Genomic DNA, 13,744 nt, shown 5'->3' on the forward strand with positions numbered 1-13,744 from the left:
TTGAATATATGCTATATGGTAATTTATGGACGTAATAGGTATCTAAAGCCATCTGCACATGTTGCCATGCAGAATGGCCATGCAGAATGTAGGCACCCTATATATAGAAATGAGCAAACCAGTGATATTTTAGGGAACAGGCTAGCAGGTGGGGCCCATGACTTACATCACAGGAGCCTACACAACACAAAACACTGTTGCTGTATGTAGGTTTTATTTTATTTGTTTTTTATCTTATATTTTGGAAATGTACATCCAGTTTTTTCCCCTTTATTTTTTTGGGTGGCTATAGCTTGTTTAGCTTATACGTAAATCTGGCACTGGTTAAAAAGCAAAAGTAACGTCTACGCCTTCATATCCTCCAACGTTTTTGTGATGAAAATAGGCATGTTCTGTTTTATTTTTATTCTATTCATTATTTTATTCTGTTTATACCCCACCTATCTGACTGGGTTGCCCCAGCTACTCTGGGCAGGTTCCAAAATACATGAAAACATAATAAAACATTAAACATTTTTTTAAAACTTCCCTAGACAGGGCTGCCTTCAGGTGTCTTCTAAAGGTTGTATAGTTACTTATCTCCTTGGCTCGGAGGTCACATAACTCCATACCTTCTGACATTTCTCCGATGAAAATAGAGACATCCTAGGGATGCGGGTGACACTGTGGGTTAAACCACAGAGCCTAGGACTTGCCGATCAGAAGGGCAATGGTTCGAATCCCCACGATGGGGTGAGCTCCTGGTGCTCGGTCCCTGCTCCTGCCAACCTAGCAGTTCAAAAGCACGTCAAAGTGCAAGTAGATAAATAGGTACCGCTCCAGCGGGAAGGTAAATGGTGTCTCTGTGCACTGCTCTGGTTTGCCAGAAGTGGCTTAGTCATGCTGGCCACATGACCCGGAAGCTGTACGCCAGCTCCCTCGGCCAATAAAGCGAGATGAGCACTGCAACCCCAGAGTCGGTCACGACTGAAACTAATGGTCAGGGGTCCCTTTACCTTTACCTTTAGGGGAAAGTGGGACATTCCAGGATCAAATAAAAAACCAGGATGGCTTCTGTAAAGGTTGGCAGGAGCAGGGACCGAGCAACGGGAGCTCACCCCGTTGCGGGGATTCGAACCTCTGACCTTCTGATCGGCAAGTCCTAGGCTCTGTGGTTTAACCCACAGTGCCACCCGCGTCACTTCAAGGTGATAGTTCTTACCTTTAGATAAACCATGAACCCAGGGTTCGGATAACATGCTAAGCCTAACCATGGAGCCAAACAGGAGGACCTGTGGGAGAGCAAAGAGGCCAGCCATAATCTCCATTCTGGAAGCCTGTGCATTCGCTCCAGGCCTTGTTTCGGCGCAGATTGAGCCAACGTCGCATAAAGTGTTCTGAAAAGATTTGATGTAAAGAATATTGGCCGGAGTCCCAAGAACTGTGTTACTGGTTGTGTGCACCTCTGGGGCATTAATTAAAATCTTTGGGGGGGGGATTCATGTGCAATATGAACATGGCATCCCAAGTCTGGAATAGATAACATTTTGGATTTGTCCATCAGCCGCCTCTTTCTCTTGTCGCGCCTTCTGTGTGCAGGTGGCAGTACCACACAGAGGAAGAGCTGGACGGTTCCTCTCACTGGGGCCGACTGACAAGTTACAGTGGAGGAGGTTATTACATGGATCTCAAAATGACGCGTCGGGAAAGCGCTAGAGCTCTCCGAGTCCTGAAAGAAAACTTGTGGCTGAATCGGGGAACTCGCGTGGTTTTCATTGACTTTTCTGTGTACAATGCCAATATCAACCTTTTCTGCGTCCTGAGGTGAGTGAGTAGCTCATCCCTCTTCTCCTGTTCATTTCTGTGAAACCATCTATTACCCATTTCATATATCATTTAATGTGTCAATACAAAGGGAAGTTGTTAATATTGCAGTTGTTGTGTAAGGAATTGTTATCTTAACTGGAGTGCGATTGAAATTAATAAGACTTTGGAACGTAGAAATAAAGAAAATCGTCAAACCATCAATTCTAGCACGCGGGGGGGGGGGTCATAGCTGTCAACGTTTCCCTTTTCTTGCAAGGAATCCTATTCAGAATAAAGGAATTTCCCTTAAAAAAAGGAAAACATTGACAGCTGGGGTGGGGTGTCACCTAAATTACAGTGGTACCTCGGGTTACAGACGCTTCAGGTTACAGACACTTCAGGTTACAGACTCCACTAACCCAGAAATAGTACCTCGGGTTAAGAACTTTGCTAAAGGATGAGAACAGAAATCGTGCAGCAGCAGCGGGAGGCCTCATTAGCTAAAGTGGTGCTTCAGGTTAAGAACAGTTTCAGGTTAAGAATGGACCTACAAAACTAATTAACTTCTTAACCCGGCGTACCACTGTATTTAATTTGGTATCAGGATGATTGGTATTAGTAATTGTATTATAATTTGGCATTGTTATAATGAGGCTATTATTGGAATGCAATTGAAAACTAATAAGAATGATTACCAAAGACTGCAGAATAGTTACAAAACCAATTTGCAGAGCGGGTGAGTTCATCTTTCAATCACGTTTTGTTTATATGCCTATTGATCTGCCATTCTTCTTTGAGGCACGTCAATGGAAAATGCAGCATTGGTTTTTGCCCATACGCATCCTCTTCCCTCCATATTAGGTTAGTGATTGAATTCCCAGCCACCGGTGGAGCCATCCCTTCGTGGCAGATCCGAACAGTAAAGCTCCTCCGCTACGTCAGCACCTGGGACTTCTTCATTGTCGCTTGCGAGATCGTCTTCTGCGTCTTCATCTTCTACTACGTGGTGGAAGAGATCTTGGAGCTGCGCATTCACAGGCTCAAGTACTTCACCAGTATCTGGAACATCTTGGACATTGTTGTCATATTGGTGAGATTTCTTTCCATTCATATTGAATGAACCATTGAATGATTACACAGGAAAGACACATAGCTTGGGTCCAAGAAGGCCACAACTTTTATTGATGACAGATGAAGGGTTTGGCAAGGTATTGGGTAACTAATTTGACCATCAGCCTGCCTGCTGAGCTATACAGTGGTACCTCGAGTTAAGTACTTAATTTGTTCCGGAGGTCCATTCTTAACCTGAAACTGTTCTTAAGCTGAAGCACCACTTTAGCTAATGGGGCCTCCCGCTGCCGCCGCACCACCGGAGCACAATTTCTGTTCTCATCCTGAAGCAAAGTTCTTAACCCGAGGTACTATTTCTGGGTTAGCTGAGTCTGTAACCTGAAGCGTATGTAACCTGAAGCGTATGTAACCCGAGGTACCACTGTATACCGTTTGGGGTCAACCCGAGGAGAATAAAACCTAATGACACACATCAAGGAGGTCTCCCCTGTGAGATTGACACCTTAAAGAGTGCTATGGCCACCACCCCTGCCTGGGTGTCAGGAATGAGCCAGCTCCGAGCAAAAGGTTGCATCTTAATGCAGAAAACAGCCAGGAACAGAGAGGCTGCTTTGATGTTAGTCAGACAGAGGAAAGCCAGCAGCTGCATACTCCGGCTCCTCCTGACCTTGATGTGCAAGCTGATAAGTCAGGAATGGAGAGCAGCCTAGAACGCTGTCAAAGCTCGCCGGAAGCACAAACAGGCAGGGAAGAGTTAAGAGACAGCCTCTCAGAGAATGGGGAAGAGGCGGGAGCTGACCCACTCAGTCCGAGATCTCGATGAATGAGAGTGCTGCAAGATAGGAAGCAAAACAAAAGATGTCAGAAGCGAAAGTTCAGTTGCTTCTGGTCATGCAGTCTTCAGAAGGGTCGTCTTGAATAATGGTGCCGGAGGCTTTGTTCAAGCCGCCTGGAGCTATCTGGGTTTGTTTTTTTTGGCAATAAATCCTCCTTTTTAATTAGCTACGCTTACTGTGTTATCAAGCTGAGAACCTGGACTCCTGACACTGGGTTTCCAGACAAAAGCAGCTCCTCCTGGATCCCTTTAATAGGATACCTCTGCACTTTTAGAGGGGCAGGAGGAGGCTGCAACCGCCCCTCCACCAAAGACTAAGGTTGTCCGGGAGCTGACAAGGAGAGCAGCGCAGATCAGATCAGAGAAAGACAGGGAAACAACATACCCTCCGACATTCATCTGATGAAAATAGGGACGTCCTAAGCAAAAGGGGGACATTCTGGGGTCAAATCAGAAACTGGGACAGCTTCTGTAAATCTGGGACAGTCCCTGGAAAAAAGGGACACTTGGATTTAGGTTTGATGAGGCCCTGGGTAATGGGGCCCTTTATATGTCCAGCTGTCCTTTGTCAACAACAGATTGTCACTGTTTTTTATGTTGAATATATGCTATATGGTAATTTATGGACCTCATAGGTATCTAAAGCCATTTGCACATAACAAAATATGTATTTTAATATTAGATAACAGGTACAACAGCTTGACCTAAAATTCAACTGTGCTGATAGAAATCAGCAAACCAGTGATATTTTAGGGAGCAGGCTAGCAGGCGGGGCCCATGACTTACATCATAGGAGCCTACACAACACCAGTACCTGCTGCATGTAGGTTTTATTTGTTTTTTATCTTATATTTTGGAAATGTACATCCAGGGTTTTTTTCTTTAATTTTTTTAGGGGCCCCAAGAGAGTGGGGCCCTAAGCTATAGCTTGTTTAGCTTATAGGTAAATCCAGCACTGGTGGTATGCAATATGCGAAGCAGCTGACTATGTTAAGTATGATTGCAATCTCACCTTTGCAGAAATCATATGTGTTTCTCGACTAATTAGCAGGCGACAAGAGAAACTGCCCTGCCCCAATAGTCTTCATTCGAAAATGAACTTTCACCTAATGAACCTTCATTGGGACACCTTCATTGGGAGGGTGTGATAGGGCACAGTATCTTTCCTAGGCACCAAGCACAAAGCTGGCAAAACAATTTGTTCAGCAGTTCTAAAGCACCTGACAACCAGCAGTGCTGTCAAAGTCCCTTTGGGCCAAACCAACCTTTCTCACACCTGACATCATATGTGACGTTCCCCACCCCTGGTGTAGTCGAGCAATATGGCTACAGAAAGTCCGAAAGAATGATGAGGCTCCACTCTCTGTAGAATTTCCTTTAAATCCCAGGCTTTCCCCCTCAGCTTTCTATTGTAGCCATCGGATTCCACATCTTTCGCACCATTGAGGTCAACAGGTTGATGGGACAGCTTCTGAGAAACCCCAGCATCTATGCGGACTTTGAATTCCTGGCTTTTTGGCAGACTCAGTACAACAACATGAACGCTGTGAACTTGTTCTTTGCCTGGATCAAGGTATCTATCTATCTATCTATCTATCTATCTATCATCTATTATCTATCTAACATCTATATCTATATCTATATCTATATCTATATCTATATCTATATCTATATCTATATCTATATCTATATCTATATCTATATCTATATCTATCTATATCATCTATATCTATATCTATATCTATCATCTATCTTTCATCTATCTATCTGTCTATCTATCTATCATCTATCTATCTATCTATCTATCTATCATCTATCTATCTATCATCTAGCTCAGTGTTTCCCAACCACTGTTCCGCGGCACACTAGTGTGCCGCGAGATGTTGCCTGGTGTGCCGTGAGATGTTGCCTGGAGGGAGGCGGGCGAGTCGGGCGGCGAGAGGCGGGGCGGCGGCGGCGAGGAGAGGCCACCCAGCGCGGGGCTCTTGCCGTCTGCCTGCCTGGCTGCCTGCAAGCTCGGCGGGCAGCGCCTCCATCCGCAGCGCCCGCCTCGCGGCTCTCATTCCCTGCCCCTGCCAAAGCTCACCCAGCCAAGCCGCGCTCTCCTTCCTGCCTCGCTTTGCTGCCTCCTCCCCCCCACCCCCAAAGCTTGGAGGTTCCACGGCAAGGGGGAGGGAAAAAAATTGAAACTTACACTTTCGTGCGTCCCTCCCGGCGTGACGCTGCACGCTGACGTCACGGGGCTGTAATGGTGGTGTGCCTCAAGATTTTTTTCATCAAACAAGTGTGCCTTTGCCCAAAAAAGTTTGGGAAACACTGATCTAGCTATCTATCTTTGATCTATCATCTATCAATCTAGCTATCATCTATCTATCATCTATCTATCTATCATATATCTATCTATCATATATCTATCTATCTATCAATCTAGCTATCATCTATCTATCATCATCTATCTATCATCTATCTATCTATCTATCATCTATATATTTATCTATCTGATTTCTATACTGCCCTTCATCTGAGGATCACAGGGAGATTTACAAGATAAAAACTTGGCTTCCTGACTATGAATCTGTCTGTTGTCAGCCAAAGATTCCAGCGCTCCTAGGATGGAGCATCTACATTATGCATAGAATCGTAGATTCGTGGAGTTGGAAGGGACCCCAAGCACCATCTAAGCCAAGCCCTGCAGAAATCTCAACTAATGCATCTGTGATAGATGGCTATCCAGCCTCTGCTTCTGAACCTCCAAGGAAGGAGAGTTCACAATCTCTCAAGGGAGACCGTTCCACTATTGAACAACTCTTACTGTCAGGAAGTTCTTCCTGATGTTTAGTTGGGATCTCCTTTCTTGTAACTTGAAGCCATGGATTCTGGTCCCACTCTCCAGAGCAGGAGAAAACAAGCTTGTTCCCTCCTCCATGTGACAGCCCTTCAGATACTTGAAGATGTCTATCATATCTCTGCTCATTCTCCATCACCCTCATCTTCTCCCCTGCCCTCCAAGGGTGCCATCTCTAGGGGACCCTGGGTGTTCGAGCACCCACCAAAATTTTTGGGTGGGTGCCCAGCACCCACACCGCATGGCCCCCAAAGCAACTTCTGGTGCCTCGTGAAACACCAGAAGTCACGTCCGAGGCACACAGCATAGCGGAAATACAGGGCAAACCACATGCTGTATTGAATGAATACAGGATGTAGTATTTTACATTGAAATGTGGGATGATCCTGTATTATACAGGATGGGTGGCAACTGTACCACAGCAACTGGAAACCATAGCTGTCAAGTGTCCCTTATTTGGAGGGACAGTCCCTTAACCCAGCGCCATGTCCCGCTGCTGTCCCTTATTGATGGATGTCCCTTAAATTTCCCGGGTTTCAAAGCAAGCAGCTCCTCTCCCTCCCTCCCTGCCGGCCAGGGAGGAGGGAGGCTCCAACTGTGTTGCTTGGCTGCCTGGCCCGCCCCCCTCCAGCCTCCTCTCACCAGAGGAGAGGAGAGCAAGGGCAACCATAGAGAAAGCTGTTCAGAGAGAGGAAGAAAAGGAGGAGGCGGAGGTGCGGGCAGGTGTTCCAAGGGCTACAAGGGAAGGACCGCAAGCGCTTCTCCCATAGATTTGTAGTGGTAGACTAGCATAGATGGTCTGATCTGCGGGTTTACTTCGGGCGCTATTTCCCCCCCCCTCTCTTCCTCCCGCCCCACCTGATGGAACTGAGAGCTGCAGATGGAGCACGAGAGAAAAGATACAGAACTGCAGCAGCATCTTTGTAGCTTGGACTTTGTTTTGCGCGAAAAGTGGTTGCTGCATGTAGTTATTTAATTGCAGTGTTTCATCGGCTGGTGTCTTGAGCAGCAACCTCTGGAAATGAAGGGCTAAAAACCGGCGCTGCCCTCCAAAATGATCTGGTCCCTTTTAACTCGTTGGCTAAAATCCCTTATTTTGGCTGCTGGTCCTTTATTTTTAAGGCTGCTGGTCCCTTATTTTCAAATCTGTAAGTTGACAGCTCTGCTGGAAACGTGCTGGAAATGGACCCCTCGACACTTTTAACTGTGGTTCTTTACAAGGCATATCATTTTCCCTCTCTGGTTTTTGGCCAAAACTATTTATGCGCTGTACTCAAGCTGGCTGAGGACGGCATGCTTTCATTGGCTGGGTGAAGTCCTGAGTAGTTCAAAAGTCATTCAGGTTTCGCTGCTCCATTGAAGGCTAAGGCAGCAGCTGCTGGCCAGACAATATGGGGTGAATGCGTTTTAAATGTTGAAATGAGAAATTTCCAGGGCGACAAAACTTGCAGAGGGAGCCACCTACCGGATGTTGTGTGCAATGTCTGCCTCTTTTGTCATGAATAAAACAGGCCTGTTTGGAAAACTGTCGCACAACCACAGTACAACCCCTTACAACCTGATACACATACAGTCAACCCCATTTTGGAGGGGACATTTTCTATTTTCACCAGAGGTGTGTAGGAGACTATGGAACAGACACACCCTGCTCCCTTAAACCATCAGCCACAGAAGACCTGCATCTGAGGTACAGTGGTACCTCAGGTTAAGTACTTAATTCGTTCTGGAGGTCCGCTCTTAACCTGAAACTGTTCTTAACCTGAAGCACCACTTTAGCTAATGGGGCCTCCTGCTGCCGTCGCGCTGCCAGAGCACGATTTCTGTTCTCATCCTGAAGCAAAGTTCTTAACCTGAAGCAGTATTTCTGGGTTAGCAGAGTCTGTAACCTGAAGCATATGTAACCTGAAGCATATGTAACCTGAGGTACCACTGTATACCATTAGCTCCCTGTCAATCTTTGTCACTTGAGAGGAAGTCCATAAATTCCCCCAGGCTTTCTCCTCATCCCATCTCACCTTAACCTGTCCTTCTCTTTTCCTTCCCCATCCAGATATTTAAATACATTAGCTTTAACAAAACGATGACACAGCTCTCCTCCACCTTAGCCCGCTGCGCAAAGGACATCCTAGGCTTTGCCATCATGTTCTTCATCGTCTTCTTTGCCTACGCCCAGCTGGGATATCTTCTCTTCGGGACCCAAGTGGAAAACTTCAGCACCTTTGTCAAATGCATGTGAGTGGGCCTCTTTTTCCTTCTCCTCCTCCTCACCCTCCATTAAGGTTTTGGGTCGCATGCCACCACATAGGTTGGTAAGCACTGAATTGTACCGCATCACACACCTGCTCTACATTTTATAGTGTGTGCCCGATTGTGTAGACTAGCGTGTACGGGGTTTGTTTGTTCTCCTGTTTGCTTGTTTGTTTAGGACAAAAGTATAGACTGCTTAATCAGAAAACTTTCCAATTACAGTGGTGCCCCGCAAGACGAATGCCTCGCAAGACAAAAAACTCGCTAGACGAAAGGGTTTTGCGGTTTTTGAGCTGCTTCGCAAGACGAATTTCCCTATGGGCTTGCTTTGCAAGATGAAAACGTCTTGCAAGTTTGTTTCCTTTTTCTTAACACCGTTAATACAGTTGCGACTTGACTTCGAGGAGCAACTCATAGAACGCGGTGTGGTAGCCTTTTTTGAGGTTTTTGGTGATTTTTGAAGCTTTTCCAAAACTTTTCCGACACCGTGCTTCGCAAGACGAAAAATTCGCTAGACGAAAAAACTCGCGGAACGAATTAATTTCGTCTTGCGAGGCACCACTGTAAGTAATGTTGGTAAGTGAATAACCTTTCTCTCAGGACTGGAGTTCAGCTTCCAGACCAACTCGGAGCTGGGCGATATATCGATATATCGTCCAAAACTGGTTTGAACTCCATACAGTGGTACCTTGGTTCTCAAAGTTAATCCGTTCTGGAAGTCTGTTCCAAAACCAAAGCGTTCCAAAACCAAGGCATGCTTTCCCATAAAAAGTAATGCAAAATGGATTAATCTGTTCCAGACTTTTAAAAACAACCCCTACAACAGCAATTTAACATGCATTTTACTATCTAACAAGACCATTGATCCATAAAACGAAAGCAATAAACAGTGTACTGTTGTCAAACAATCAATCAATCAAAACAAAATAAAAAAATTTCTTCCAGTAGCATCTTAGAGACCAACTAAGCTTGTTCTTGGTATGAGCTTTCGTGTCTCTAAGGTGCTACTGGAAGAATCTTTTTTATTTTGTTTCGACTACGGCAGACCTGTTGGGATTTTGACTACATGCAATTCTGTGCAGCTTCACACAGAATCAATTAAGAGTTGGCAGACAGCCAAGGATGACTGAGGAGTTATCTGCCTGGAAATATGGGACCCTGGAAACAGCTTTACCATTGGTTAAGGTCTCACACAGGCATGATGATTTATGACCTTACTGACTGGAATGTGTTGGTTGGTCAGTGTGGTGTTCTGAGAGTCATTTGGAGTTTGTTAAGAGAGAGCTACAGTGGTGCCTCGCTAGACGAAAAGAATCCGTTCTGTGATTCTCTTCGTCTAGTGGTTTTTTCGTCTTGCGAAGCAAGCCCATTGAAGGATTAGCGGATTAGCGCTATTAGCGGCTTTTAGCAGCTTTTAGCAGCTTTTAGGAGCTTATCTGCTGATCGGATCAGCTGATAAGCGGCTTAGCGGCTTAGAAAAAGGGGGGAGGGGAAAAAACCAGCAGGAACTCGCAAGACATTGTCGTCTTGCGAAGCAAGCCCATAGGAAATTCGTTTTGCGAAGCACCTCCAAAACGGAAAACTATTTCGTCTAGCGAGTTTTCCGTCTTGCGAGGCATTCGTCTTGCGGGGCACCACTGTAGTTAAGATCTATGTATCTGTTCTGTTCTTGTATATAGTAACTTGAAGTCTGCTGTAAATAATAAACACCTCTAAGTAATCAAGTTACTGGTAGCAACGTCTTGTTCCTGCTTCGTCCATCCTGCCTGCAACTGATTGCTTTTGAAAACTCTGCGTATGCTCTGCTAAGGTCTGGCTAAGGTCCTGATACAAGTCAAAGTTGCAAAACACCAGTAAGACCAACATGGCTACCTACCTGTAATCAATCAGTCAGTAGCTGAACTGGGTCCCACAGTCACAAAAACAAACCAAAAATGAGCCACAAAAAGGAAAAAACACACAAAATAAATAGCAAAAACCAGGCAGACCTCAGTGTAACACTCAAAATAGAAGTGTGACACTCAAAACGGAGCACGTTTGGCTTCCGAAAAATGTTCGCAAACCGGAACACTTACTTCCAGGTTTGCAGTGTTTGGGTTCCAAGTTGTTTGAGTACCAAGGCGTTTGAGAATCAAGGGACCACTGTATTGTGATATCAGTTTCATAATTTTTGACCTGCCAACAGTGCTTTTTTTCTGGGGGGGACACAGGGGACGTGTATGTCAGCATTCGGGGGTCAAAAGGCCAGGTGGCTAGTCCCCAGCTGGCTCGTCTCCCTCTCAGCCTTCACGCTGCAGGGATTCATCGACCTCTGGCTCCGATGTAAATCAGCGACTCAAGCTTGCTGCCTTGAGCACACTATACGTAGCAGAGTAAGCTGCACAACAGAAGAGGCTGGAGGCTGTGGATACATACGAAAACTACGGATTTATTTTACATAAATCAGAAGAAAGAAACATGTCGCCTCTCCTTGCTGTCTTCACAGAGAGAGTCTCAAAACAAAAGTAACACAGTGGTGCATGCTTTGGTTATCTCCCGCTTGGACTACTGCAATGCGCTCTACGTGGGGCTGCCTTTGAAGGTGACCCGGAAACTACAACTAATCCAGAATGCAGCAGCCAGACTGGTGACTAGGAGCGGCCGCCGAGACCATATAACACCGGTCTTGAAAGACCTACATTGGCTGCCAGTACGTTTCCGAGCACAATTCAAAGTGTTGGTGCTGACCTTTAAAGCCCTAAACGGCCTCGGTCCAGTATACCTGAAGGAGCGTCTCCACCCCCATCGTTCTACCCGGACACTGAGGTCCAGCACCGAGGGCCTTCTGGCGGTTCCCTCACTGCGAGAAGCCAAGTTACAGGGAACCAGGCAGAGGGCCTTCTTGGTAGTGGCGCCCTCCCTGTGGAACGCCCTCCCACCAGATGTCAAAGAGAACAACAACTACCAGACTTTTAGAAGACATCTGAAGGCAGCCCTGTTTAGGGAAGCTTTTAATGTTTGATGTATCACAGTATTTTAATATTCTTTTGGAAGCCGCCCAGAGTGGCTGGGGAAACCCAGCCAGATGGACGGGGTATAAATAAAGAAAGAAAGAAGTTCTGCTTACGCCAGCAAACTGTGCTGGAATGTAAACGGACATGTGACATGCTACAATCCCATGTCTGCAACAAAAGGTGGAATGGAATCTCCCAACAGTGTACCCCTAAACATTTTGTGTGGCCAACTGACCGACCGATGGACCGACATTCCAGCTGTCTCCGCAGTAGCAGCATGGACTGGAGCTCCATCATTCTCCCCTCTGGTGCTCAGGGAGGGGAGTCTGGGGCGGCCGCAGTGGAGGCGACGGTGCTGCTCCCCCTCCTTCTCGCTCAAGCCAACCCCATCATCGCCCTTCCCGTCCTCTCAGTGCCACCTCTGCCACCTTGAGTCCCTCATCCAGGGATTGGGGGGGAGGGAGGGGCAGGGGGAGGAGCCAAAATGAGAGTACTCCTAAACATTTTTTAGGGGAAAAAGCACCGCCTAGCAATATATCGCGAAACAGGTAAACTCTGTTGGCTCAGCTCTCCACTGCCTCATGCAGGGGCAGCAAATCCCAAGAGCAGGTGCCAATAAAAAATCACGGTGTGGGGAAAGCCATGAAGCCAGCCAGTGCCTCTATAATAGCTCCATATATTTATATATATATCAGTATATTGCGATGTTTAACTGGTGATATACCACAATGTTGGAAACCAGATATCGCCCAGCCCTAGAACAACTCTACAGGATGGACCCATTTCACCAAGCCACAGAGTTCAGTATTTGAAGGAATAACCGTACAAAGCTGTCACATGCAAATCTAAGCGCAGTGGTGCCTCGCAAGACGAAAAGAATCCGTTCTGTGATTCTCTTCGTCTAGCGGTTTTTTCGTCTTGCGAAGCAAGCCCATTGACGGATTAGCGGATTAGCGCTATTAGCGCTATTAGCGCTATTAGCGGCTTTTAGCGGCTTATCGTCTTATCGGATCATCTGATAAGCGGCTTAGCGGCTTAGAAAAAGGGGGGGAGGGAAAAAACCCCGCAGGAACTCGCAAGACATTTTCGTCTTGCGAAGCAAGCCCATAGGAGATTCGTTTTGCGAAGCACCTCCAAAACGGAAAACTCTTTCGTCTAGCGAGTTTTCCGCCTTGCGAGGCATTCGTCTTGCGGGGCACCACTGTGCTTTATATCAGGGGGGGTAGTTTTTAAATTCACAGGATAGCCATCTGTCAGGATGCTGCCAGTGGCTCCCGGATGGTTGCCCAGGAAAGTATAAAGACAAAGGAAAGTTTCCTACCATCCTTTTTTTGTTTCAGTCTTTACAGAGAGAGGCTATAGAGCCCAGCTTCTTGGATAAGGGCATTGTCCCAAATGAATCTCCACCCCTACCTCTCCCACCTCCTCATTCATCAATATCACCATCACCTCATCTACGGGTGCTGCTAAGTGCCCTCTGTCTTTGAGCTCTTTGCTCTTCTACTTTAAAGGCTCGCCGGGTTCTGGGAGATGGAATGCTTTCTAATGACAACACGTCAGCTGGGTGTTGTTCTGGCTCTCCCATGATTTCCCAGCTTCCCCGCTTGTCTGCCTCTGAGCTGCTACCTCCCTCAACTCACTGTTGTGAATCTATACTGTCTTCCTCTTCCTCTTCTTCCTGGAAGGGTCAGGATGGGAAGGCGGTCTCCACCATTCCCCCTCTTCCCAGTCCCTGACACCTTCTGACCCTAATCTCTCTCATTAAGGATATCATAAGCTATTACGGATGCAAGCAGCCCCCCACTTTCTGCTTGAATTTGGCCCGACAGGCTGACCTGTCCTGCACCTGATGCCCAGTGATTTCAGGAAATGGACAGGTGGTTCTTCTTTGGTCCAAACTACTTCATGGACCAAATGGGGAGGCCTGGTGGGACGAAGAGGTTCCCCACTGAGGCACTAACCTTACAA

General features: G+C 46.5%; 1 protein-coding gene across 1 annotated transcript in view; it reads left to right on the forward strand.

Moving 5' to 3' along the window:
- The window catches only part of PKD2L1 (polycystin 2 like 1, transient receptor potential cation channel), a 49,178-nt gene that overhangs the window by 22,128 nt on the left and 13,306 nt on the right, over positions 1–13,744 (forward strand). The window contains exons 5-8 of the mRNA XM_081191608.1: positions 1,579–1,803; positions 2,647–2,875; positions 5,094–5,264; positions 8,587–8,768. Coding sequence (XP_081047734.1) covers positions 1,579–1,803; positions 2,647–2,875; positions 5,094–5,264; positions 8,587–8,768 — 807 coding nt within the window. The remainder of the gene's footprint in view (positions 1–1,578; positions 1,804–2,646; positions 2,876–5,093; positions 5,265–8,586; positions 8,769–13,744) is intronic.

This window comes from Podarcis bocagei, assembly GCF_964188305.1.
Source record: "Podarcis bocagei genome assembly, chromosome: 4".
NCBI lineage: Eukaryota > Metazoa > Chordata > Lepidosauria > Squamata > Lacertidae > Podarcis > Podarcis bocagei.